At 39.9% G+C, this 27,349-nt stretch overlaps 1 protein-coding gene and 1 long non-coding RNA gene across 6 annotated transcripts in view; one reads left to right on the top strand and one right to left on the bottom strand.

Annotated features, from left to right (window-relative positions):
• Positions 1-27,349, bottom strand: part of LOC124864475 (neurabin-2-like) — a 48,802-nt gene that overhangs the window by 10,166 nt on the left and 11,287 nt on the right. The window contains exons 6-14 of one of the 2 annotated variants that reach the window (XM_047359267.1): positions 11,824-11,956; positions 6,884-7,004; positions 5,340-5,444; positions 5,109-5,244; positions 1,584-1,724; positions 1,388-1,441; positions 1,072-1,203; positions 849-946; positions 622-718 (exon numbers count right to left, since the gene is read on the bottom strand). In XM_047359267.1, the coding sequence (XP_047215223.1) occupies positions 622-718; positions 849-946; positions 1,072-1,203; positions 1,388-1,441; positions 1,584-1,724; positions 5,109-5,244; positions 5,340-5,444; positions 6,884-7,004; positions 11,824-11,956 (1,017 nt within the window). Of the gene's footprint in view, positions 1-197; positions 719-848; positions 947-1,071; positions 1,204-1,387; positions 1,442-1,583; positions 1,725-5,108; positions 5,245-5,339; positions 5,445-6,883; positions 7,005-11,823; positions 11,957-27,349 lie in introns of those variants that run through there. The other variant, XM_047359265.1, reaches the window with a different exon arrangement.
• LOC124864476 lies at positions 570-27,102 on the top strand. 4 transcript variants are annotated; one of them, XR_007037311.1, is made up of 6 exons: positions 570-705; positions 788-818; positions 903-1,003; positions 1,081-1,209; positions 24,265-24,444; positions 26,671-27,102. It is a non-coding gene; the product is annotated as an uncharacterized LOC124864476 (long non-coding RNA). The 4 variants fall into 4 exon arrangements; XR_007037313.1 differs by lacking the exon at positions 24,265-24,444; XR_007037310.1 differs by lacking the exons at positions 24,265-24,444; positions 26,671-27,102 and adding an exon at positions 1,403-1,578.

Genomic DNA, 27,349 nt, shown 5'->3' with positions numbered 1-27,349 from the left:
GCTTAAATCTATGTATCAAAATCTAAATAATACATAGTTGTTATTCATAATAACATAATTATAACTAATATTTAATGTCTAAAGTCATTTTTCATTAATAAGAATAATCATTTATAATAATATGTTAATAAGGGAAGCCAAACGCTCTGATGAGACAAATGTCTGTTACACACACTGGTGGTTTTTGCTATGGGTAACATGGGCAGTTGCCCAGGGCGGTATTAAAGGGAGGCGGGGGAACAGGCCCTGAACATCTTTGCTGCTGACAGAGGAAACATGTCACATGACTGGGCTGCTCAGCATTTTCCCACTGCCCCACATCTGTGGGAATTTCCTAGATTTTGATTGCTTTTCAGGAGGCATGGCAGTGTTAGAAATCAAACTGAGTCCAAGTGGGGTTGGAGTGCAAGTTTACCTGTCATGTTCTCTCCGCCTTTAGCTGGAGTGCTGTTAAAGTGAGGTGCAATCAAGAAACTGTGAGCTTTGGTGTGTGGATGTTTGTACCATGGAAGCAGCCATGGAGAGGATAAAATGTAGTGCATGAGTCGGCTAACAGGCCTGTTGCTAGTTGCTAGTAGAAGGGTATGGAAGCCAGCACAATAAAAACGAGCATTCTCCGACCTTTTCCTGCAGGTTATCCGTCTCTTCTTTGTGTGTCGCCTCGCTCTCTTCTTGTGCACGCCGTTGAGCAGTCTCCTTCTTCAGGTACTCGATCTCCCTACAAATCCCAAATACACATACATGTTTAATTTTATGTTGATTAAATGCACATTTTGTCATTTTGCAGCAGCTGTGATCCAAAGTTACTTCTTGAACAGGTACTTTTATATCGTTTTATCGTCACTTACTTTTGCTGGTATTCTTTAATCATTCTCTTGGCTTTGTTGTATTTCCTCTCTAAGGTTTGGTAATGGGCCTGGGTTTCCTTTAGGTGTTCATCCACAGCCTAAAAGCACATGCTGGGTGTTTTTAAATGACCAGAATCCAGTTTCTACTGGGCAAGGTAGCTCTTATATTATGAGTGGAAAAAAATCCAATTAATGTTTTTTTATTTATTCTCAAATAAATTACCTTACACAGGGATTGTGCCTCCATCCAGTAGCCCTCAAGCTTCTCCATCCTCTCCTTGCTGTCTCTGATGTTTTGCTCCAACTGAGCGCGCTCCATCCGCCAACGCAACTTCTCCTGCTCTGCATGAGCCAGCTGGAGGTAAGGGGTGTCATTGTAGGAGGAAGGAGGTGGTATGTGGGAGGGAGAGCCAGCGTTAAGTCATTGTTGAGAACAGACAGAGAACCAGTGCTTATGTGCATTCCCCTCTGTACCACACGCTTGTGATTGTTTCTTCATTTCATCCTGTAGAAGCGAACTGAAAATAAAGTGGGCTCACCTTCCTCTTTAACAGCTGGATTTCTGCCTGCGTTACTGCATGTTTGATCTGGAGCTACACCGACAAAAAGACAGCAGGAAATTTGATTTGCTTCAGAGGAAACAAAAAATAATACTGGAAAGCTGAAAAGAAATGAACAAACCAATAAAGAAAATATTACATTTATTCAAGTAAAGAAGCTGAAAACCAAACATACCCCCTTAAATTTGTGGGCCAACTTCTCAGGGTCCAGCTCCACAGGAGACATGTCCTGGTTCTCTGCCAAGTCGAAAACCTCGATGGAGTTCGGAAACATTGGACTCATCTCTTCTTCCTCGTCTGTAGCATATTCGCCAGTCTGTTCATAGAAAGAAAATACATTTCGAAGTCTAAAATGAGAGATTAGGTAAGGAAGCTTAAAGTATCAATCAAATGTGCAGGATGCGAAACCTATTCCTACTACCCACACTTACAGGCAGAGGCTTAAACTGCGTTTCATTTTGATCGGATCATTAAAGAGGCCAAACGCAACATGTTCCAGATTACCGCCGTAGGAAAACCAGTTAAACGCTATTAGCAACAGGGGCTATACCTTGCATAATATGCATTCAAACACTAACAGGAACATTCTCACTGTTTGATATTGAACAGCGAAGTGTATATGATTGATTAATGAGATACAAATCATTAGATAATAAACCGCTCATTATCTCAGCTCTCACTATGCTTGACACGCATGGCAGCCATGTTGGATTTTGAGGTGTGAGCTGGAGAGAAACATTTGCCTTTTCAAGCTGGAATTCCAAATTCAGGTGATCCAGTTGGTTTAACATCTTAGAAATCAAAAATAAAATCCTTTGTCTGACTACATAGAGACTTGTAGGATTAGCTTTACTCAGTAAAAGGCCTAAAACAGGGAAAAGGTATCCTGACTTAGTGTTACGAGTTCATTTATTTTCTTGTTTCATGTAATTTGATAAAGAGAACTATTGCAATTACGTTTTATAATGAAAGTAAAAATTTAAGGGAAAATACTGGTACAGAAAGACCTAATCCACTGAAAGTAAATGTAGCCAGAGCCTTTTAAAGCTTAGATAAAGCATCCAAATGATCAGTGGAACCTGCTGACCATTTATCATGTTTTTCTGCTCTACATACAAAGCCTCACATTAGCAGACAGATGGTAAGCTTTACTGAACACACTAACAGAACTGCATTCAGTATATAAAATCATGATGTTATCATTTTTCTAATGGATTACAGCTCTGTATTCTGACACAAAGAGAAGCTTGACCTCAGAGACTATTTATAGACCACAACAAACAAGATGGCTACATTAATGTCCTCTTCTTCACACCATGGATAGATGTTATACAACCGCAATTCCAATGAAGTTGGGATGTTGTGTAAAACTTAAATAAAAACAGAATACAATGATTTGCAAATCCTGTTCAAACTATATGCAACTGAATCCACTGAAACAAAAGATATTTAATATTCAAACAGATAAACTTTCTTTTTTGCAAATATTTATTAATTAATTATTTATTTATTAATAATTTATTAATTTGTTGCTTGCAACAAATTCCAACAAAGCTGGAACAAGAACATGTTTGCCTCTGTGTTACGTCACCTTTCCTTTTAACACTCAACTGGGAACTGAGGACACTAATAGTTGAAGTTTTGTAGGTGGAGCTCTTTCCCATTCTTGCTTGATGAACAACTTCAGTTTCTCAACAGTCCAGGGTCTCTGTTGTCATATTTAGTGCTTCATAATGCTCCACACATTTTTAATGGGAGACAGGTCAGGACTGCAGACAGGCCAGTCTAGGACCAGCACTCTTTTACTACGAAGCAACACTGTTGTAACACGTGCAGAATGTGGCTTGGCAACGTCTTGCTGAAATAAGCAGAGACGTCCCTGACAAAGAAGTTGCTTGGATGGCAGCAGATGTTGCTCCAAAACCTGTATGTACCTTTTAGCATTAATGGTGCCTTCACAGATGTACAAGTTACCCGTGCCATGGGCACCGACACACCCCCATACCATCACAGATGCTGGCTTTTGAACTTTGCGCTAAAAACAATCTGGATAGTATCTCTTTGGCCTGGAGGATACGACTTCCATGATTTTCAAAAACAATTTAAAATGTGAACTCTTCAGACCACAGCACACGTTTTCCCTTTGGGTCAGTCCATCTAAGAGGAGCTCAGACTCACAGAAGCCTATGGCGTTTCTGGGTGTTGTTGATACATGGCAGAGTTTTAACTTGCACTTGTAGATGTAGACATGAACTGTGTTAACTGACAATGGTTTTCTGAAGGGTTCCTAACACCACATGCTAATATCTGTTACAGAATGATGTCGGCTTTTAATGCAGAGCCTCCTGAGGGGTCGAAGGTCACGGGCATTCAATGATTTCTCCATATTCTCGCCCCATCCTTGCTTTTGAACGACTGAGCCTTTCAGGGATGATCCTTTTATACCCAAACATGACACTCAGCTGTTTCCAATTATTCTGTTCACCTGTGGAATATTCCAAACTGGTGTTTTCTGAGCATTCCTTAACTTTCCTAGTCTTTAGTTGCTCCTGTCCCAGCTTTGTTGTAACGTGTTGCAAGCATCAAATTCAAAATGAGTGAACATTTGCAAAAAGACAATAATGTATTCAGGTGCATATAGGCTGAACAGGATTTGCAAATAATTTTTTTTTTCTGGTATTATTTTTATTTTACGATCCCAATTTTGTCCCAATTTCATTGGAATAGGGATTGTATCAGCCAAAGTCCCAGCTCTACTGAAATAATTGAAGTATTTAACTGGCTGATAAGAATTGTTTATGTGTGTATGACCAACTATGACTGAAAAAACTAATTTTCCTTTTTTGTGTCTTATGTGCTTACAAATGAATTCCAATTTAACAGTCCAATTAAATTTTCATTTGCAATTTGTTTAGATGAGACCATAATGTATTGTTTTGGCTTAAATGTGAAATGCTTTATGTGGAAAAACCTAACACTGCACATGACCCTACCATCCACAAGACACAGCAACCCCAAGGTTTTTGCCAAAAACAAAAACACTTATTGAGTCTGAAAGTCGTCTGGACTACCAACAAGAAAAAAACCACAACACAAACATTTATTTTTGTGTTGTGTTCTCAAAAACATTAGCAGAAGCACAGACAGTCTTCTGGGGTGAGGTTATCCCAAAGGAATATTATCTTTCAACAATCCATTTAATTGCTTTTCGCTACAAACTTTACAGTTGAATTATGCAGTAATTACAGGCATAAATTCATTTCAATTTGGCTCATTGAGAGTGAAAATGACCTAGCAGCTGCAACTATTAAATACATTTTAAATAGTTCATTGTAATTTTCTTGTCACTAAAAACCACAAAGACAATTTAAATGCTAGTTGTAAGGATTAAGTTCCCCTCTCTGACCACAAGGTGGGGAAGTTAGACTGAGAAACAACAGGCCATGTGGTTGCACACAGGCGACATTTTATCTTAACACAAACACACACTGAAAGGACACTTCTGGTTTCCTGTGGTTACCAGAAGCTGTAACAGTCGCAAGAAACCTGACAGTGCTCTCAGTTTTTAGAGCTGACTCAGGGCCAGCTTTATAAATACAGACATGAAAACCTGGAGAACTTATCCGGGTGGACATGTGCGGTGTGTTTTTTTTGTCATATACGCCTTGAGGTTTTTGCATGCTGCCTGTCTTTCCGGTACCTCCTCATCATCGTCCATGTACTGTTTGTATCTCTGCTCCATCATCTCTCTCTGCCATCTCTCCTGCTCCAGAGTCTGCTGGATCAGCTGAGCCACTTCGCTCTGCTCCCCCGGCTTTTCCCTGCCAATAACAAACCTAAAGAAAGAAAGACACATTTAACCCACACATGTGAAGCATGAAACTCTTCTAAAATCAAAACTGCAAAGGCATGAAACTTAAACAAGACTGACTTGACTGTGCCTGAGGTGTTGCGGAGGACAGAGGCAGCAAAGCTCTGAGTAACACCAACCAGACTGGTCCCATCGACCTCCACTATCAAATCATTCACCTGGATCCTGCAAGCACGGAGCAGAAACAAACCTACTGTATGCATAGTGATGTTTGAGAAAATGCAGTCACAGAACAACCTTAAAGAATATTTCCAACATATATATTTATGTCTGGGTACCAGTATCAGAAAGGAAGTAGGCTGTAGATCACTGTTTCAGTATGACGTCTGAGGGGCCAACAAGACCAAACTATAACTTCAGATTAACTCTTCATCTGTGATGTGTACAGTGACTTCCAGCTAGTATTGACACCTCTTTAACTAGCCCACAAACACAAACTTCATTGTATTTTATTGGGATTTTATGTGATATGCTAACACAGTCATTAAGTGAAAGGAAAATGATACATTATGTTCTTTACAAATAAAAATGTTACCCACCTTCATTCTAATACCCCTAAATGAATTCCAGTGCAACCAGTTGCTACCTGAAGTCACTTAGTTAATGAATATTGTCCACCTGTGTGTAATTTAATCTCAGTATATATCCAGCTGTTCTGTGATGGCCTCAGAGGTTTGTTAGAGAACATTAGAGAACAAACAGTAACATGAAGACTAAAGAACACAGCAGACAGGTCAGGGAGAAAGATATGGAGAAGTTTATAGAAGGGTTAGGTTATAAAACTATATCCCAAGCTGCAAACATCTCAAATGTTCTGCACTGTTCGATCCATCATTGAACAATGGAAGAGAGTAGCACAAGTGCAAATCTACCAAGACATCATGGTAGATTTCATCACCTAAACTGACAGGCAAAGAAAGGAGAGCATTAATAAGAGAAGCAGCCAAGAGGCCTGTGGTAACTCTTAAACTGCTCAGGTATGACAATCTGTCCACAGGACAACTATTAGTTGTGCACTCCATAAATCTGGCTTTTATAGCAAAGTAGTAAAAAGAAAGCTACTGTTAAATAAAATAATTATAAAAAAATTCTGTTTGTTGTTTGCCCCAAGACATGTAGGGGACAGGGCAAGCATTTGGAAAAATGTGCTGATCGCATGAGACCAAAACTAAACCTTTGGAAGATTTTGTGTGTGGCAGAAAACAACCATTGCCCATCACCCCTGAAAACATGGTGAAATGTGGTGGCAGCATCATGCTGTGGGGATGCTTTCCGTCAGCAGTGACAGGGAAGGAGGTATGAACTGATGGGAAGATGTATGGGGCTAAATACAGGGTAACCTTCTATGGAGGATAACTTGTTAGAGGTTGGAAATGATATAAGACTGGGTAGCTTCACTTCGCAACAATGCACTACTTTGAGTTGGTCCATCACACAAAATCCCAATGCAAATTTGTAGATTGTAGCATGGCAAAATGTGGTAATATTCAAGTGGTACGAATAGTTTTGCAAGGCACTGTAAACATAATTTTTCCATTCAGCTTGTTGATATCGTTCTAGTCGAAACAAGTCTCAGGACGAGTATGGGCAGGTAGGGAGGGTACCTGCCGTCTCTGTGAGCGGCTCCACCCTCTGTGACAGTCTTCACGAAGATCCCCAGTTTCTCCAGGCCCATATCAGCTCCCGCTCCCATGCCGATGATACTGATACCGAGGCCATCACTGTCTGAGGGTCAAACAAACGGAGAAAACACAGTGTTACACATCTTGCATAAACCAGTTACTTCTTCCTTTAGCTTACATGTAGATGTTTTCTACTGAAACGTGAACAAACCTTTCAGTTGTAAGATCTCACGTTTAACAACCTCAAATAACCCATGAATATATTATTGGGCTGCACGGTGGCGCAGTTGGTAGCACTGTTGCCTTGCAGCAAGAAGGTCCTGGGTTTGATTCCCATCCTGGGGTCTTTCTGCATGGAGTTTGCATGTTCTCCCCGTGAATGTGTGGGTTTTCACCAGGTACTCTGGCTTCCTCCCACAGTCCAAAGACATGCCTGTTAGGTTAATTGGTCACTATAAATTTCCCTTAGGTGTATGAATGAATGAGTGTGTGCATGGTTGTATGTGTGTTGCCCTGTGATGGACTGGCAACCTGACTGTGTACCCTGCCTCTCGCCCATAGACTGCTGGAGATAGGCACCAGCTCCCCCGCGACCCACTATGGAATAAACGGTAGAAAATGACTGACTGACTTTATTAATATGTATTTTTATAAAAATTAGGAAATAATGCAGAACCATTGTTTTTCAAAACGATGTACAGCCCATGATTTAATAGACCGAGGAACATTGTAAGCAGCAGTTACTGGAATATTTTTTCAGGTCTGCTCTGTGATGCGATGCATTGTTGTTAAAATGTGTCTTCAGTTCAGTGAGGTTTGTGGGCAGTCCTTTCTGCACAGCTCTCAAGGTCCACCCATAGCAATTCAATCAGTCTGAGATCTAGACTTTGACAACACCATTGTAACACCTCGCTTTTTAATGTTTTAGCCTTTCTGTTGTAGACAGAATTGTGATTGTATGGTTTAATCTTAGCTGAGCTTCAGTTGTTGTGTATTAACCTCTATACTTTATTGTGGGCAATGAAAAACATTTAGTGTTTCTAAAACATTTCCTCCTTCAGTTTTTGTGCATATTAAAATGTGTCCCTCTTTGTTGGCCTTAGGTTGAACCTTCCTAATTTTAAGATCTGCTTATGATTTGTAGGACAAGAAGATTTTTGAATAACTTAAAGGGTGTAGCCTACTTAACTTTTACCATTACTGTTTCCAATTTTAGTACTCACACATGCTTGTACTCTAGCTGCCATGCTAATACATCATAGCATTATGTTATACATGTTAGCATTGTAACTATTGTGCTGATATATCTAAGTATTGTAGCTACTATTGCAATACAGGTTAGGACTGTAGTTAATATTATATGAATAAATAAACTCGTTCATCAGGAAGTGGCCGGGGCTGTTGCAGATGCAGGTCTTTTGCAGAAAAATGCTGCAACTGCCACTGGGTTAATCAGCTTGGGACACAAGCAGAAGAAGGCTTGAATGGTGCTGGCGCTGAGGGAATCCACCGACCAGTTGATGGCAGCAGCTGGACCCCAGATCCGAACAGGAAGGAAAGTGTCACAAACAGGACTATGTCGTGGTCTGATCTGTGGAGGGTCCCTCAAGCCAGGCTTAGCTTCCTGATTAGAGCACATCTATGACACCCTACCTTGTCCCCAAAACCTACATCAAAGGCCAAACAGACCTGGCCCCTGTGCAAGCCTCAAGCATAATTTTTTCAGGCCGCAAAACTGCATTATCCCAAGGCCGTTACATGTGGCGACACGGTCTTGCACTGAAGAAGCTGTCACAGCTAGTAGGGTTGTGCAGACAGGAGGCTAACAACAGATCGCCCGCTGCAGCAAGACCTCCTATCTTGTTTGGAGCTCACTGTCCCTGTGGGAAGAGGGAATGGAGGCTGCCATTGAACAGAAGTGTTCCAAGTACACAGTCCTGGCAGTAGAGTGTAGGGAGGCAGGCTGGAATGCCCTGTTGAAGTGGAATATAGGGGCCTCGTCAGGGCCTCAAATGTTGATCTGATCTGTGACATAGGATGCACAGGAGCAGCGAGCCGGAATGCCATTAATGAAGTGACTAAGGTTGTGGAGAAAGGCAGCTTCTGGAAGTATAAGAGTTGGAGGCTGAGAAATCGCTGCCATCGCTCCGACCACCATTAGACCTTTTTGTGCCCACAAAGATGGTTGATGCAGCACACTTGCAAAGGCAGTAATGCCCAGCAGATAGACTATTAACTTGTATCCTCGTAAATATACTAATACATTGTAGTATTGTAGCTAATAGGCAAAAAATATGTTCTCATTTTAGCTAGTATGCTAATACATGCTAGTACGTGTTAGGAGTGTAGTTAATATACTAATGAGAGCTAATATTGTATTTACTATGCTAATACATTTAATTATTATTGATAATACACATTAGTATTGTAGCAACTATGCCTATCCTTGTTAGCTTTGTATTTATTATGCTAATACATATCAACATTGTAGCTTTCATGTTATTAAAAGCCAGACTTGCCAGTATATACAGCTACTAAAACATGTCAGTATTGTAGTTAACATACCAACACTTGTTAGTATTATAATTAATATGGCAAATACATAGTATTGTAGTTAATATACAAATATACATTGCTGTTGTATGTAATACAGGTCCTTCTCAAAATATTAGCATATTGTGATAAAGTTCATTATTTTCCATAATGTCATGATGAAAATTTAACATTCATATATTTTAGATTCATTGCACACTAACTGAAATATTTCAAGTCTTTTATTGTCTTAATACGGCTGATTTTGGCATACAGCTCATGAAAACCCAAAATTTCTATCTCACAAAATTAGCATATCATTAAAAGGGTCTCTAAACGAGCTATGAACCTAATCATCTGAATCAACGAGTTAACTCTAAACACCTGCAAAAGATTCCTGAGGCCTTTAAAACTCCCAGCCTGGTTTATCACTCAAAACCCCAATCATGGGTAAGACTGCCGACCTGACTGCTGTCCAGAAGGCCATTATTGACACCCTCAAGCAAGAGGGTAAGACACAGAAAGAAATTTCTGAACGAATAGGCTGTTCCCAGAGTGCTGTATCAAGGCACCTCAGTGGGAAGTCTTATGTTTTCTATAATGTAATGATGAAAATTTAATATTCATATATTTTAGATTCATTGCACATTAACTGAAATATTTCAGGTCCTTTATTGTCTTAATACGGATGATTTTGGCATACAGCTCATGAAAACCCAAAATTCCTATCTCACAAAATTAGCATATTTCCTCCGACCAAAAAAAGAAAAGTGTTTTTAATACAAAAAACGTCAACCTTCAAATAATCATGTACAGTTATACACTCAATACTTGGTCGGGAATCCTTTTGCAGAAATGACTGCTTCAATGCGGCGTGGCATGGAGGCAATCAGCCTGTGGCACTGCTGAGGTCTTATGGAGGCCCAGGATGCTTCGATAGCGGCCTTTAGCTCATCCAGAGTGTTGGGTCTTGAATCTCTCAACGTTCTCTTCACAATATCCCACAGATTCTCTATGGGGTTCAGGTCAGGAGAGTTGGCAGGCCAATTGAGCACAGTGATACCATGGTCAGTAAACCATTTACCAGTGGTTTTGGCACTGTGAGCAGGTGCCAGGTCGTGCTGAAAAATGAAATCTTCATCTCCATAAAGCTTTTCAGCAGATGGAAGCATGAAGTGCTCCAAAATCTCCTGATAGCTAGCTGCATTGACCCTGCCCTTGATAAAACACAGTGGACCAACACCAGCAGCTGACACGGTACCCCAGACCATCACTGACTGTGGGTACTTGACACTGGACTTCTGGCATTTTGGCATTTCCTTCTCCCCAGTCTTCCTCCAGACTCTGGCACCTTGATTTCCGAATGACATGCAAAATTTGCTTTCATCCGAAAAATGTACTTTGGACCACTGAGCAACAGTCCAGTGCTGCTTCTCTGTAGCCCAGGTCAGGCGCTTCTGCCGCTGTTTCTGGTTCAAAAGTGGCTTTACCTGGGGAATGTGGCACCTGTAGCCCATTTCCTGCACACGCCTGTGCACGGTGGCTCTGGATGTTTCTACTCCAGACTCAGTCCACTGCTTCCGCAGGTCCCCCAAGGTCTGGAATCGGCCCTTCTCCACAATCTTCCTCAGGGTCCAGTCACCTCTTCTTGTTGTGCAGCGTTTTCTGCCACACTTTTTCCTTCCCACAGACTTCCCACTGAGGTGCCTTGATACAGCACTCTGGGAACAGCCTATTCGTTCAGAAATTTCTTTCTGTGTCTTACCCTCTTGCTTGAGGGTGTCAATAGTGGCATTCTGGACAGCAGTCAGGTCGGCAGTCTTACCCATGATTGGGGTTTTGAGTGATGAACCAGGCTGGGAGTTTTAAAGGCCTCAGGAATCTTTTGCAGGTGTTTAGAGTTAACTTGTTGATTCAGATGATTAGGTTCATAGCTCGTTTAGAGACCCTTTTAATGATATGCTAATTTTGTGAGATAGGAATTTTGGGTTTTCATGAGCTGTATGCCAAAATAATCCGTATTAAGACAATAAAAGACCTGAAATATTTCAGTTAGTGTGCAATGAATCTAAAATATATGAATGTTACATTTTCATCATGACATTATGGAAAATAATGAACTTTATCACAATATGCTAATATTTTGAGAAGGACCTGTATTAGAAATTAGCCATAACACATACCAGCTGGTCCAAATCTATTACCTTCAGAATTACTAGCTGCTAATTAGGCTAATCCGCACTAATTTTAATCCCATAAGAAGATAGGGTTACAAGCAGGCAGACAGTGTATGTCCTTTCAAGGAACCTTATCAGTTTATCTTTTGTGTATGTGGTTTGTGTTGAAAGAGACATGAGTGAGTGACTCTTGGCAACATTAAACGTACAAACCTTTCTGCAGCTCAACGGGAAACAAATCCAGTTTTTCAACTCTCTTTTCAAGCTCATACTCGGCCGAGGCAGCCATGGGATCAACGTCATCATTGCGCCGGTCATAGTCTTCGTTAGAGTAGGTGGTGAAGACCTGCATGCATGACAAAGGTTAAAGGTCAGGTGTTTTCATGACAATAATCACTTTACCTACAGTTAAACAAAAGCTATCTTTATGAGAGATACAGCAACCATGTGGAAAAAGGCGCTCTGATTAGATCAGGCCAAAGTTGAACTTTTTGGCATACGTGCAAAACATTACATGAGGCAGAACTGCACAATACCTTGAACACATCGTCCCCAAATTAAAATAGAGGTGCCAGCATCTTGCTGTGGGTTTAGCTTTCAGTAGGTAAAGGGAGACAGGTCAAAGTTTATGGGAAGATGAACAGAGCTAAATACAAGGCAAAACCTGTCAGAGGCTGCCAGAACTGGGGCGGAGGTTCACCTTCCACCAGGACCACAACCCAGGCATGCAGGCAAAGCTACAATGGAATAGTTTAGATCAAAGCTCATGTGTTAGAATGCCCCAGGCAAAGTCTAGACCAAATTCAATTGAGAATCTCTGATTTAAAAAATGCTGTTCACAAATGTTCCCTCGATGTGGAAAGCTGGTGGACATACCCTGAAAGACTGAAAACCACAAATCATTTTCCTTCACAATTATGCTCTACTTTGTGTTGTTCTATCACATAAAATCACAATATAGTGGAATAAAGTGAAACACTGAAGTTAGTGGTTATATCACTTACAAAATGTTATTACATGAACAATATAGCATACAATCTACATTCTAGCCATTATTTGAAGCTAAATCTGGAACATTTTATTCTTGTTTTAGGAAATCTTGAACTATGTATGCTTTCCATTTCACTATATACTTTCTTTTGTGTTGCTATATATAATTCCCCTCCCCCAACCTAAAAAGGTCAACAGTATCGGTTTCCTAGGTGATCATCTTCTTCATCACATGGCCGCATTTCCATGGAAGCCTTAGCCTGATACATTCAATGGCAGTCTCACGGTTAAAATAAATATGGGATATATATGTATATATGTGGGTGTAGGAGGTTTTTCCTTACTGTATTATTTACCATCCAGTGTGTGGAAGACACACACTTTATCTCTCTCTCTTTCACTGTCTCATACAAACAAACACACACACACATACAGACACACACACACCCACCCACAGAAACAGGGTCATAGGACAGTATTGTTAGACTGCTTCCTGTTGTCACACTTCCTTCCTGTTAAGTAACTTTAAAGCTGTGTAAATGTCTGCGTGAGCTTTTCTGCAATAGGGCTCAAATGTTCCCTGCAGATAAGCTAAAACTATTGAGTCATCCTAAGAGAAAGATCAAACCAAAAACAGTGAAGCACAAACCAATCACAGCGTCAAACAAAATGTCTGAAATCCATAACCAGATGAGACTTATTTAACTCTGAGGTTGAAGGTATCTCAACTCTTTTATTATTCAGCTTCCTTTTTTGCGTTGAAATGGGTAGACTGTTGATTTTACAATTATGCCCTTCCATGAGGATGCTTTAAAATTGTTAAACATTTCTGAGTGATTATACAGGTCCTTCTCAAAATATTAGCATATTGTGATAAAGTTCATTATTTTCCATAATGTCATGATGAAAATTTAACATTAATATATTTTAGATTCATTGCACACTAACTGAAATATTTCAGGTCTTTTATTGTCTTAATACGGATGATTTTGGCATACAGCTCATGAAAACCCAAAATTCCTATCTCACAAAATTAGCATATCATTAAAAGGGTCTCTAAACGAGCTATGAACCTAATCATCTGAATCAATGAGTTAACTCTAAACACCTGCAAAAGATTCCTGAGGCCTTTAAAACTCCCAGCCTGGTTCATCACTCAAAACCCCAATCATGGGTAAGACTGCCGACCTGACTGCTGTCCAGAAGGCCACTATTGACACCCTCAAGCAAGAGGGTAAGACACAGAAAGACATTTCTGAACGAATAGGCTGTTCCCAGAGTGCTGTATCAAGGCACCTCAGTGGGAAGTCTGTGGGAAGGAAAACGTGTGGCAGAAAACGCTGCACAACGAGAAGAGGTGACCTGACCCTGAGGAAGATTGTGGAGAAGGGCCGATTCCAGACCTTGGGGGACCTGCGGAAGCAGTGGACTGAGTCTGGAGTAGAAACATCCAGAGCCACCGTGCACAGGCGTGTGCAGGAAATGGGCTACAGGTGCCGCATTCCCCAGGTCAAGCCACTTTTGAACCAGAAACAGCGGCAGAAGCGCCTGACCTGGGCTACAGAGAAGCAGCACTGGACTGTTGCTCAGTGGTCCAAAGTACTTTTTTCAGATGAAAGCAAATTCTGCATGTCATTCGGAAATCAAGGTGCCAGAGTCTGGAGGAAGACTGGGGAGAAGGAAATGCCAAAATGCCAGAAGTCCAGTGTCAAGTACCCATAGTCAGTGATGGTCTGGGGTGCCGTGTCAGCTGCTGGTGTTGGTCCACTGTGTTTTATCAAGGGCAGGGTCAATGCAGCTAGCTATCAGGAGATTTTGGAGCACTTCATGCTTCCATCTGCTGAAAAGCTTTATGGAGATGAAGATTTCATTTTTCAGCACGAACTGGCACCTGCTCACAGTGCCAAAACCACTAGTAAATGGTTTACTGACCATGGTATCACTGTGCTCAATTGGCCTGCCAACTCTCCTGACCTGAACCCCATAGAGAATCTGTGGGATATTGTGAAGAGAACGTTGAGAGACTCAAGATCCAACACTCTGGATGAGCTAAAGGCCGCTATCGAAGCATCCTGGGCCTCCATAAGACCTCAGCAGTGCCACAGGCTGATTGCCTCCATGCCACGCCACATTGAAGCAGTCATTTCTGCCAAAGGATTCCCGACCAAGTATTGAGTGTATAACTGTACATGATTATTTGAAGGTTGACGTTTTTTGTATTAAAAACACTTTTCTTTTATTGGTCGGATGAAATATGCTAATTTTGTGAGATAGGAATTTTGGGTTTTCATGAGCTGTATGCCAAAATCATCCGTATTAAGACAATAAAAGACCTGAAATACTTCAGTTAGTGTGCAATGAATCTAAAATATATGAATGTTAAATTTTCATCATTACATTATAGAAAATAATGAACTTTATCACAATATGCTAATATTTTGAGAAGGACCTGTATACTTATAAAACCCCAGAGGAGTTGTTTAAGAAGACAAGTCTTGTTGGAGATTTTAATATCCATGTATGTTGTCCTGATAAACCGATGGCCATGGACTTTTTAAATTTGATTGACTCTTTTAATCTTGTACAGTCTGTATCTGGTCCCACTCAAGAATGTGGACACACTTTGGATCTGGTTTTATTATATGGTTTACCTATTTCTAATCAGGAAATTTGTGACTCAGCTTTCTCTGATCATATGCCTGTTTTATTTGAGGTCTCTGTTGTTAAAAACTCAGTTGCGCCCCTGCGCGGAGCTGCCACATCACTAACCCTTCCACTGCTACAAAATTTTCTGCTGTTTTTAATCAGAAATGTGTCACCCTAGCGTCTTCAGTCAACAACACGCAAGATTTCAGTTTCTGATTTCATGCAACCTGCCAGTCTGTCATGGACACTGTGGCTCCTGTAAAGACTAGAAAGCCTAAACTCAAATCTGAGCCCTGGCTGAATAAAACGACCCAGGCTGCTAGGCGTGAATGCCCCAGGGCATAGCGCAGGTGGAAAAGAGACAGGCTGGTGGTCTCGTTTCAAATATTAAAGGATTCTTGTCGACGATATCAAAAGACTGTGGAGGAAGCCAAAAGAATATATCTGTCTAATGTTATCCAGTCAAACTCTCACAAACCTCGTGTTTTATTTACAATAATCGACTCGGTTCTTAATCCTCCACCAACTGTTTGCATTGATGCTCCCTCTGTTCTTTGTGAAAACTTTCTTCACTTTTTCATAGATAAAATCAGAACTATTAGAGACCATATTTTACCTTCTGCCCATGATCCTTCTATTTATGTTCCTGCTTGTGCTGTTTTTGTCAGATTTGAACCTGTGACTCTGTCTTCTCTTCAGCAGATTATCTCTCACCTGAAGCCTTCAGGTTCTCCTAACGATGCTGTCCCTCCTTGACTTTTTAAAGAGGTTTTCCCCACCATAGGACAATTTTGTCTTGAACTTATTAATAGTAGTCTGTCCTCTGGTGTGGTTTCTGATCATTTTAAACATGCAGTGGTGCAACCTCTTATTAAAAAACCTGGACTAGACACCACTAATTTAGCTAATTGTAGGCCAATTTCCAAGCTTTCTTTTATTTCCAAAGTCCTTGAGAAAATTGTGTACAGTCAATTACTTAGTTTTCTTGAAGAGCATAATATCCTCGAGGTTTTTCAATCTGGTTTTAAAACTTTCCACAGCACTGAATCAGCTCTTTTAAAAGTGTTTAATAATATTCTTTTAGCAACTGACTCTGGTGATTGTGTCATCCTTGTGCTTTTGGACCTAACAGCTGCTTTTGACACTGTAGACCATGACATTCTGTTATCTCGTTTGGACCAGTGGGTGGGAATCAAAGGCGTTGCCTTAAATTGGTTCAGATCCTATCAGACCAACCGAACATTCTGTGTTAGTCTTGAGGGGTCAGTGTCCTCCTCTTCTCCTCTTTTTTGTGGAGTCCCTCAAGGCTCAATTTTAGGCCCGCTTCTGTTTCCCTCTATTTGCTCCCACTTGGTTCTATTCTCAGAAAGCATGGTATATCATTTCATTGTTACGCAGATAACAGCCAGATCTATGTCCCTCTTAAAAAGTCAAATTTGTTTGCGATAGACTCAATTCTTAGGTGTCTTGAGGACCTGAAGGCCTGATTAGCAATTAATTGTTTGAGTTTTAATGAAACCAAGACTGTAGGTTATGGTTTTTGGAGGTACTGCGGGTCACTCCCCTATAAATCTAGGTTCCTTGACTCAGTACAATAAATTGTTAGTGAGGAATTTAGGAGTTGAAATAGATCCCGATCTCAAATTAGACAACCACATCAGGTCAGTTGTTAAAAGGAGTTTTTATCATTTGAGGCAGATAGCCAAAATAAAATACTTTATTCCAAAAAGACATTTTGAGACAGTGATCCATGCCTTTATTACCACCCGGCTGGATTACTGTAATGCACTTTATCTGGGGGTTAGTGGGTCCTCCATTGCCCAACTGCAAAGGGTCCAACATGCTGCAGCGAGGCTTTTAACTGGCACACGTAAATATGAGCACATTTCTCCCATCTTATCTTCACTTCACTGGCTGCCTGTGCCTTTTAGGATCCATTTTAAAATACTTTTATTTGTTTTTAAATCTCTGGATGGCCTTGCCCCACCTTACCTGGCTGATCTGCTGCATCCCTATAATCCCTCCCGCTCCCTTAGATCAGCTGATCAACTGCTCCTGAGGGTCCCTAAGACCAGACTTAAACTAAAGGGAGATCGATCTTTTGCTGCAGCAGCTCCTAACCTTTGGAACGAGCTGCCCCTCCAACTCAGACAGTCCTCTTCACTGTCTGTTTTTAAAACGCATTTTAAAACCTACTTGTTTTCTTTGGCTTTTGACACTGTGTAAGGTGTTGTGTTTTGTTTGAATTAGTTGTGTTTTTTGTTTGTATTATGAGCTGTGTTGAATCTAGTTTCTGTATAGCACTTTGGTCTGCTGTGGTGCAAAAGTGCTTTATAAATAAAGTTGGATTGGATTGGATTGGAAGTCTATTGTTTTATATTTTGAACTGGATTCCTGTGCCAGTGGAAATAAAACAAATCCCACCAACATTTGGAATATCTTCTATCATGAGCAAACATAAGCGAATGCCTAAAAACACAGCAGTCCAAAGACAGTTTTGCAGCAAACTAACAATATTACTGAATTCAGATTACCATGTTTCCCACACATTTTTCAAGTTAAAAATCCATGCTTTTCCAAACTAAAATATTTAGTGTTCTCAGTTCTCTCTAAAGTATAAATAAATTCATTTTAACTTACACTGGTCAGGCTGTAAATACAGAACCTATAAAATAAAGTACAGACATTTAAATTACTGTGCCATACTGAGCTCTCTGCGTGCCCTGCGATATCAATAACCACAATGTTTTTAGCATCCACTAACATTTCGGGAGGTTCTGGTATGGACTCTTATACTTTGATGTTTTAGTGTTTTAGCCGTGCTTCATGCTACAAACCATTTGAACTCGACAGCAGGAAATTCAAAGTTTCAAGCCAGAAAATGAAAATTGAACAACTCCTAAAAGTTTTATTTTGGGTTGTTTCAATCTCATCCTCAAAATCCAATACGACTGCTACACATATAACAAATAAGTGATAAACTGAGCATTTGTAACTTATTTTCTCAGCTGATATTAACTCAGTGGAAGTGTAACTGTTTAATAAATACTGTGAAATACATTATTAGTTGTTGGCCTATTTACAAAAATGAGGAAATCCCATTGTTGTTCCAATTGAAACAGAATTAAGCAGGGTGTGACATCATTCATAGGCCTATGGTTTTTATAGTGAGTGTATTGGGATGTCTCAGTCATGTCCTTGTGCAAGACACTTCCCCCACCTTGCCTGCTGACGGTGGTCAGAGGGCTCGGTGGTGCCGATTGTATGGCAGGGCAGCTGTGGCTACAATGTGCATGAATGTTGACAGCTTTTTACATTTTGTTGTATGCTTCAATTGTGTTTTAACTGGATATCAGGCAGTTTCGTTTCTCAAAAAAGAAAGGATGGACTGGAATGAAATAAAATGCACACATGCTGTCCAGATAACAAATCACATTTCCTGAAAGTCCATGTGTCTGAAATGTGGACAGGACTAAGAAACTATAACATACCATATCATAATAGTGCAACAAAGTGAGCTCACTACTTAAAAATGCCTTTCATGTAAAGGTTTGATGGATGATTAACAAGAAAATTAGGACTGAGTCATATCAGAGGTTTATATTCCACTGTTAATAAAAGACATTTGCGTCCAGATGTTCACTTCACTGTGCTCATTGTTTCTGGCCATACACTGGAGTTCATTTCAACCCCTCAACAAGCCCCTGCATTTGGAATGGTGATAACCAAAAGACTTAATCTAACAGGTTGTAAATCAGCTTCTCTGCCTCGTTTCCAGTTGCGGCTAACCGACATGGTTTCCTGTCTTTACCTGGAGGAAATCAGATATTCTCATTCAACTTCATCCTCTAAGTTTTTTAAAGCTTGAGTTTTTGTTGATTATTTTAGGAAGAACTTTAACATGTTTAGGGTATGCATAGTTGCAAATATATACTGCTATGTTCAATGATGCATTTGATTTTTGCATTTCACTATGGTGCTTCTAGCTTTGACTGGGGGACACTGTATGCTACAATTTACATGAGTTATCTTCCCCTCGGAATTATTGCATTGTTGTTAAATTTTGATTTTTGTCTAATTTTCCTCTAAAATGTTTATAAATAAAATTGGATTGTACAAACAGCTTTCCAAGGCATTGTGATTACATCGGCTTCACTGATTGGCTCAAGAGGTTTTAAAACTGCTCTATCAAGAAATATGGGCAAAAGTGACTGAACCTTAAATCCTTCTAAATTAATTAACAGCAGGAACCAGCCTAAAGTTGTGATGTGAACATGAGTTGGTCCATTAAGCAGAACTTTTTTATTTGTTCTCCTTACTTTCAGTTCAAGACACTATCCCTATTAAGGGATACATCACACCTATAATGACACCAACATTCCCCTTCATGGCTTTAACAAGAGCATTGAAATCTGCACATAAAATCTGAATCAATCAACATACAACATTTTTCTTCTTTGTCCTCAAAACGGTTTGTGCTTCTTTCTATACTGAGCAGATCAGCAGGAATCAACATAGATGTGTGAAGTAAGACAAATTAGTTTTTTACCTCACTCCACCTGAAGTCATTACTGAGTTTTTCAGCTCATATATATGCACTCACCAGGTGGTTTTCATCCAAACAAAGCTTACTTCTGTGATTTTTATCTACCGGCTTCCCTTGTTTGGTTGTGTGTGTGTGTCTGTGCGAGTGAGTGTGTGTGTGTGTGTGTGTGTGTGTGTGTGTGCGCTCTTTTTTCTCAAGGAAAACAAACACACCCAACCACATTCCAATTGCTGTTAAAACGCTCACAGAGGTAGGTCTGTGTACAGCTGGGTGCAGACACTTTGAGTTTATCTGCACGTGTGAATTTAGGTGAAACGAAGGACGACCCCCAATGGAGGGGGGGGCGTTCACATTCAGGGATCTGACAGCCGTTTCTCAACCTGTTACCCTTTCACTGGCTTGTTTGTGCGGCTGTGCAAAATCTGCTGAGTCTTCTGAAAAGTATGGTATTCACATGCCATTGCAAATATAGCGGAAATTTTACAACAGGATGTTCATCTGAAAAATGTTCAAGACATGCAAAGCACCAGGGGAAGGTTTGAGCCCTCAACACATATTATCAGAATAGCAATTAACAACCATTTTTGAAACGTAATTACACTGAACATGCCCAGACTGTGGATCTCTTGGAGGTCTCTCGCGGGAGAATAGTTCTCTGACTGTGGCTGCAAACCACACAAAGGATTTTCCCCATCTGCTCTATTTCTTCACATTTCAACACATCTGGTTTAACCATGCAAATCTGGACTTCACACTGTGCTTAAGGTGCCTTGCATTTTCATGGTTTCTAACATTACAGCCACAAATGTCAATTTATTTTATTGGGATTTCATGTGATAGACCAAAACAGAGATGTGCATAATAGTGAAGTGGAGAAAATGATACATGATTTTCAAGATTTTTACAAATAAAAACCTGAAAGGTGTGGTATGCCTTTTTTTCAACTCCATTCATCAATAACTTTAAATAAAATCCAGTACAACCAGTTGTCTCCAAACCTCACCAGATATTAAATGGAGTCCATTTGTGTGTAATTTGGCAATAGAAAAAAAACAAGTAAACAACATGTAAAAGAAGATGCTCTGCTCAGTTGAGACAAAAAATTTAGTTTTTGGCATATGAGCAAAACTATGGGCGACATAAAAATAGCATTGCACAACAATGTAAACACCGTACCCCACAGATAAAAAACTGGTAGTGGCAGCATCATGCTGTGGGTACAGGAAACAGAAAGTTGATCAGAGCTGATGGGAAGATGAATAAAGCTACAACCAGGACAAGAAAACCTGTTTTTGGCAACAAAAGACTGGAGACTGGAGCAGAGGTTCACCTACCAGGAGGACAACGACCCTATTCATGTGCCAGAATGGCCCAGTCAAAGTCCAGACCTAAAGACAATTGAGAGTTTGTGGCAGAACTTGAGAAATGATGTTGACCAATCAGAGATGTTCACAATTCATTTTTGGTAAGTCCAAGTCAAGTATCAAGTCTTTAGGAAACAAGTCTGAAGTCAGGTTTTTTTTTCTTAAACTCGAGTGGCCATCTTCATGACTGACTGAGCTTGAGCGGTTTTGCAAAGTAGAATAGGTGTCAGACCCTAGATGTGGAAGCTGATGAACATGCCCCAAATGACTTGCAGCTGTAATTGCAACAAAAGGTTCTAGAACATATTAAATCAGTGGGACCGAGTACAACTGCATACATTTTGGATTGTGATCTGTCGTCTTCTTTCCTTTCACTTAAAGTCCTAATAAAATACACTAAGAAGTCAAGTGTGAAAAATTGGTGCAAGGCACTATAATATGTTCCTACGCATAGTGGTGACAGTCAGGAAGCTTTATGGTGCGAACACAGTGGTAAGTAGTCATGTAGAGCAATTTAAACCCCCCAAGCAGGTACAACATTTCCTACTTTGGCTGAGGTATTCTACTACTTATTTAGAATGAATAATAGAAACATCTCTGCTGCCATTCTAGTTGGTTCTTATTTAATGGTTGGTATTGTTACCTTTAAAATACTAACATGCATTTTTAAAAGATACTGACACAGCAAGCAACTAGTTGCTATATCAGAAGATAGTCGTCTCTAGATGTTATTGCAAAGGCAAGCAGCATCACAGTCTGCACTGCCCCTACTTACTGTTCTGCATTCTGGGTTTTATTTGCCCTGGTAATCAAAACCGTGAGCTGGGACTGGCGTCACATCCCAGTGAACGGTTTTACAGGTGGAACAACCATGCAGATAAGATGGTTTTTCTGGTGCTGGGCACATTTACCAGGCAAGCTACCATTAGCAAGCAGGTCACATCCATTTAAGTGTGTTACAATTTATTTTTCCTGTACAAACCTTTAAGCCTAAAGCTTCACAATATACATGTACTGCTTTATTGTCTCAAAACTGGTCACCCGTTGTTGCACCTTTCGGCTGCAGCTTGCCACCTCCATGTGTTGATGTGTCCTTGGTCAGAACACTGAAAAGCAAGGTGACTAGAACTCAAATGGGTGTAGTCCTTTGAATGGTCGTTTGATAAGAAATAAGTTCTGTCCGTTTACCATATCGAGACAAAGCTATGCAATCAAGATGGAAGATTTATAGGTAAACCTACCAGGATGTGGAAGTGAGAGGAAACCCCAGGCTGAAATAAAGTCTAGGAAACCATCTAAACCCATTTAAGCTGAAGTCCAAGGTCACATCTGATCACAGCATCTGTTGCATTTTAAAAGAACACCACGTCTACGATGATGCATGAAGGAGGCCAGGTTTTGTTTAGGTTTTTTTTTTGCTGAACTTTGAATCTGTGTAAAGGTCTGAAATTGAGACTGTATCACACACATTTTCCTTTCACTCAACCTTCCATTCATATGTCTGGATACAGCACTCTGACCAGCCAGCTTCTTCAGCAAAGATGCTCCTGTTGGAATTTTGGGTTAATGTAATAAAATAAGCCATGATGAATCCAAACATTTTCCACCTTTAATGCGACGTACATATCTGCTGCACAATTCAACTGAAAAGGAAACAAATCTGTTACAGGATAAACTATTTAAAAAATCCAAAAGCTGCAATAACCTGGTTGCATAAGTGTGCACACCTGTAGAGAGATATTATGCTTGATTCACCTTCTGATCCAGTCTCAACATTTAGTCTTCTAGAGGTCACACCTGCCTTCACTTATAGTGAATCTGATTAACACTAAATCCGTTGGTAATTGGAGAAATGATGGAACAACAAGGACATTATAAAAGCTGCATATTTTTACAAATATAAGAAGTCAAGTCAAACTGTTCAGGGAGGCTGCCAGTAACATTAGCTGGAATTTTTGGCTGGTGCTGGTTATGCTGGTTCTAAATGTGACAACAATCTCATATACTCCCCATATGTCTGGACTAGGAGTAGGAGTAGGACTGAAGGACAGAAGCCTTTTCCAAGCTAAACACCCAGACCTGCTTAAAATCTTCTCAAACTTTGTGGGAAAAATTTATTCTGGTCTGACGAAACCAAGGTTCACATTCTGCCCACACCTCCAAATGACACAAAAACAACCCAGAGGAATGTGGTGGTGGCAGCATTATGCCCTGGGCTTACTCTTGTTTAGATGGAAATACTTTAGATGAAAAAATCATTTATTTTTCTGCATCACTGTGAGTCTAAGCATACACTGAATTTAAGAAAAGAATAGCATATGCAGATGACAACTGAAGATTTTGAATGGCCTACAGAGAGAGATTAGAACTAAATGTGACCAAAGAATCTGTGAGGTCCATGAGGAGGTCTGTGGACAAGAGATGCCTTCACATTCTGAGAGATTTGGAGAACGACTGCAAAGCAGAGTGGGTAAATATTATCGGGTAAAGATTGGAATGATGATGGCTTCCCACCACAGAAGACTGAATGTTAAAACTGAATCAAAAGGTGAAACAAATTAGTATAAGAACTTCTGGACCCACTTCTGGAACCAGACTGTTGCAGCTTTTTTACGTTTTACGCGATTTTTTTCCCTTTGATAGATTTATTTTTATTTCTTTTGAATTGTACAGGATAATTATCCCATTCTATACAGAAAAAAGGTTTGAAATGATTTATCAATTGTTACATCACAAAAACCTGACATTTTAGCAGGTCTGTATAAGATTTTTATATCCACTGTCAATCACAGTGTAGGAAATCTAGTTTATTGACCTAAAAGCCTCAGTAAGGGTACCATTCTTTCTATGCCATTTTAATTAAATTATATGATAACTGAATAATAATTATTAAATTAATCAGAATCAACTAACAAAAAAGTCTGATATGGCATTAATATGGAAAAAACAGGTATGCTCAAAGAGTTTTGGTAGTTTTTGTGATTCACTATAGACTTTAAAAGCTGCAAAATCATTGCAACACAAAATGTTGCGTAAGCTGTTTTAACCTCAGCAGTGACTGTATCTACAGTAAAATCTATAAAACAGCTTCTTTTCCCTCTTCTACAGACGTATGGCCAGAAAGGCTCTACAAGCGGACATGTGAGGCTTTCTCTGTGGTTTGGATGTGAAATATAAATCTGAGATGCACACCTGCAGCACGTGCCGTTTTAAACTGTTTAACTGCAACAGCTAAAACGCCTCAGGCCATTTCTGTACTTTACGCTGCCCTGAGGCAACACAATAGAGGTGAGTGGTTAAATGTTTGGATGGCTAGGAAAATAAAAAGAATTCCCTCTTCACATGAAAAATGCATTAATTTCTACAACCCTCATCTTAAAACAGGATGAGTAAGGTGATCCTCCTAATCTATGCACATTATCTTATCTTAGCCTTCTATCTTCTCAAGTGATATTAAACTGCAACACTTTCTAAACTTTTATTGTTCTCTGATAAGCCGTTTAATGCCCTGCATAACAGAGGAAGTATGTTGGCAATGTTATGGCTCTACCACTGCATGCAGAGACCTGTTTCCCAACGCTCAGCTGCAAACCTGCTGCAGTCCTGTCAGAAACAAGGAGAGTAGAGAGCAGGAACAAAAAAAGCTTCTGTCCAAAAAAGAAACCAAAAATTGAAAATGTTTAATCTAAACATTTAAAAAGAAGTGTTGAAACGTTTGACTTATAACGCACATCCAGACCTATGTTCTCGTACACATAGTCCCAGCTTGGCCTTCACTTAGCAGGAAATAGATGGTGAAAAAAATCCTCCCACTACTCTTTGTCTGTTTTTGCATTTGTATTTCTGACTGTTTTATTTGGATGAATTCCTGATTCTAAAGTGATGCAAATCTAACCTCAAGTATATAAAAAGATACACTATTGTGTTATTTATTCAACCAAGCTGAAGCACAAATAGAGAGGCCCTGTGTAAAAAGCAGCTTATAGAACCACCTTCAGCAGCAGTAACTTCAGGTAATTCTGGCCCGCGTTTTATTAACATTAAGTTACAGGATGTTTGTTGAGTCTGAATGACTATTCAGTCATTCTGTTCTAGATTTGCTGCTGTGTTTGGGATCATGGTCCTACTCAATGACCCAGTTGAGCCAAGATTTAATGTTCAAAGAGATGGTCTTGGTATACAGGAAATTTGTGGATAACTCAATGACTGCTGAGGCTTTTAAACAAGCCCAAATCATGACCCCTCCACCACCATGTACTGACCTGCTTTGTTTGTCAAACATCCCTAATTCTGCTCTCATCTTTCTGAACGACATTGTTCCAAACGTCTCGCAGTTCATTGAGCGGCAACGTCTCAAACCAAAGTCCTTTTTTTCTCTTAGCAACTAGTACACTTTTGTCCAAGCTGTTCTACAACTGAACAATATGATTAGATTTTACTGGAGATGGGGCCTGTAGAGTCAGAAATTGAGCTCTGGGTTGTTAGCAACTGCTCTGAGCCCACTGATCTGACCTTGGGGTGAACTTGCCATGTCCACTGGTTATCTGCTGTAGAATGACTGAATTCAGATTATTTGGAAACAGCTTTATAACACTTGCAAGATTGTTGAACAACAACAATTGCTTGTCTAGGGCAATTGCTGATGTCTTTCCACTTTGGCACTGGGTTAACAAACACCCTTACACTTCAGACCAGAAACTACCCAAACTTCTGCTTTTATGGAGTTGATCATCATTTCTAATGATCAGTTAATCAAATATATTTGATTGGATGATGCTACTTTTTTTATGGATGGGCTATTTTTAACTTCATTTTTGTTCAATAAATAATGACTATTAGAATATTTTGATTTAGTGGCCTTAAAACTGAATTAAAATAATTTTAGAGGCTAGTAAAAGTCAGATCATTTTTATTGTGTCCTCATAGGTAAACCCAAGAAAATATTCTTTCTTTCATCCATGACTATACATAAAATACTTTTTCAGTTATTCACTAGATTATTTGTCTATTGAGCTCGAGAAGATAATACACACTTCAATATACCACATACTATTGCCTTATAAACATTCTGATTAAGACAGAGATTCCTACATATTGACATTGACCCAGATCCCAAATCTGCTTTTTCACGTTTGATTCCATCTCTTTGATTCCTGCTGTAGAAATGTACTGACCTTTAAAGATTTCATTAGGCCCACATGCATTTGTCTGTGCTAGTTCTGCTAAAGGACACATTCAGTATCATTGCTTGCTGCAGCTTGTGTACATGAGGGTCAACATCGATGGTGTTAATAAGACAATTGAAAATGCAGCAGTCATTTCCAACTTAAGCCCTGCATAGCTACTTATGATTCTAAAAACTACCAAAATATTACCTTGTGGCGCTAAATGATCCAGCTTTAAAATCGTAGCATTATGACGGATGATCTATTTGTTACTAGTTGTTACTGATCTGGTAGTTACTTTTTAAAACTACTAGTTATTTGTGCACATTATAATTATTTTCTCCAACAGAACAGCTCTACAAGCTCCAAGTTGAACAATGTCCCGACACCAGGCTGAAGCCCATCATTTCCTGGACAATGAGGAATTTATACCTACTTCAAGTTGTAAAGAATGCACTCAGATGCACCAACATGCAAGGCCAGCCGGACCAAAAGCCTCAACACAGACGCTCAGATTAAAGCACGTTCTAAGACTGTGCAGGATCTTCTAAAAGTTTTCAAATCCCTTGTACATGTTTTTGGGGGAAGGAAGTGGAGGGAATTGACACATGGTTTTTCAGGTGCTTTACAAAACCACCTTTAATGGCTATTACATGTGCAAGTGTGACTTTGACTGGGACATTATAAAAGATAAACATGATTTAATCTAAACAGTTCCACTGTGGCTCTGGCTGCATGTTTACGATCGTTGACCTGTTGGAAGGTGAACCACTGCCTAGTCCCAAGTCTGCTGCAGCCTCTAACACTTTTTCTTGCTTCATCCATCTTTCCATCAACTTTGATCAGCTTCCATGTCCACGTTCCCACAGCATGATGCTGCCACCATCTCCTTTCCCCATTGGGATGGTGTGCTCAATGGGACGTTTTGGGAGGTTTGAAGTTGTGCCATACTCTGATGCTGTTTGTTTGTAATGTTTTCTAACAAAACTCTGAGGCCTTCTCAGGATGGTTGGATTTTTACTGACATT

Source organism: Girardinichthys multiradiatus, chromosome Y (genome assembly GCF_021462225.1).
Source record: "Girardinichthys multiradiatus isolate DD_20200921_A chromosome Y, DD_fGirMul_XY1, whole genome shotgun sequence".
NCBI lineage: Eukaryota > Metazoa > Chordata > Actinopteri > Cyprinodontiformes > Goodeidae > Girardinichthys > Girardinichthys multiradiatus.
The sequence above is the reverse complement of the archived record's forward strand: the minus strand, read 5'-3'. Positions and strand labels throughout refer to the sequence as shown.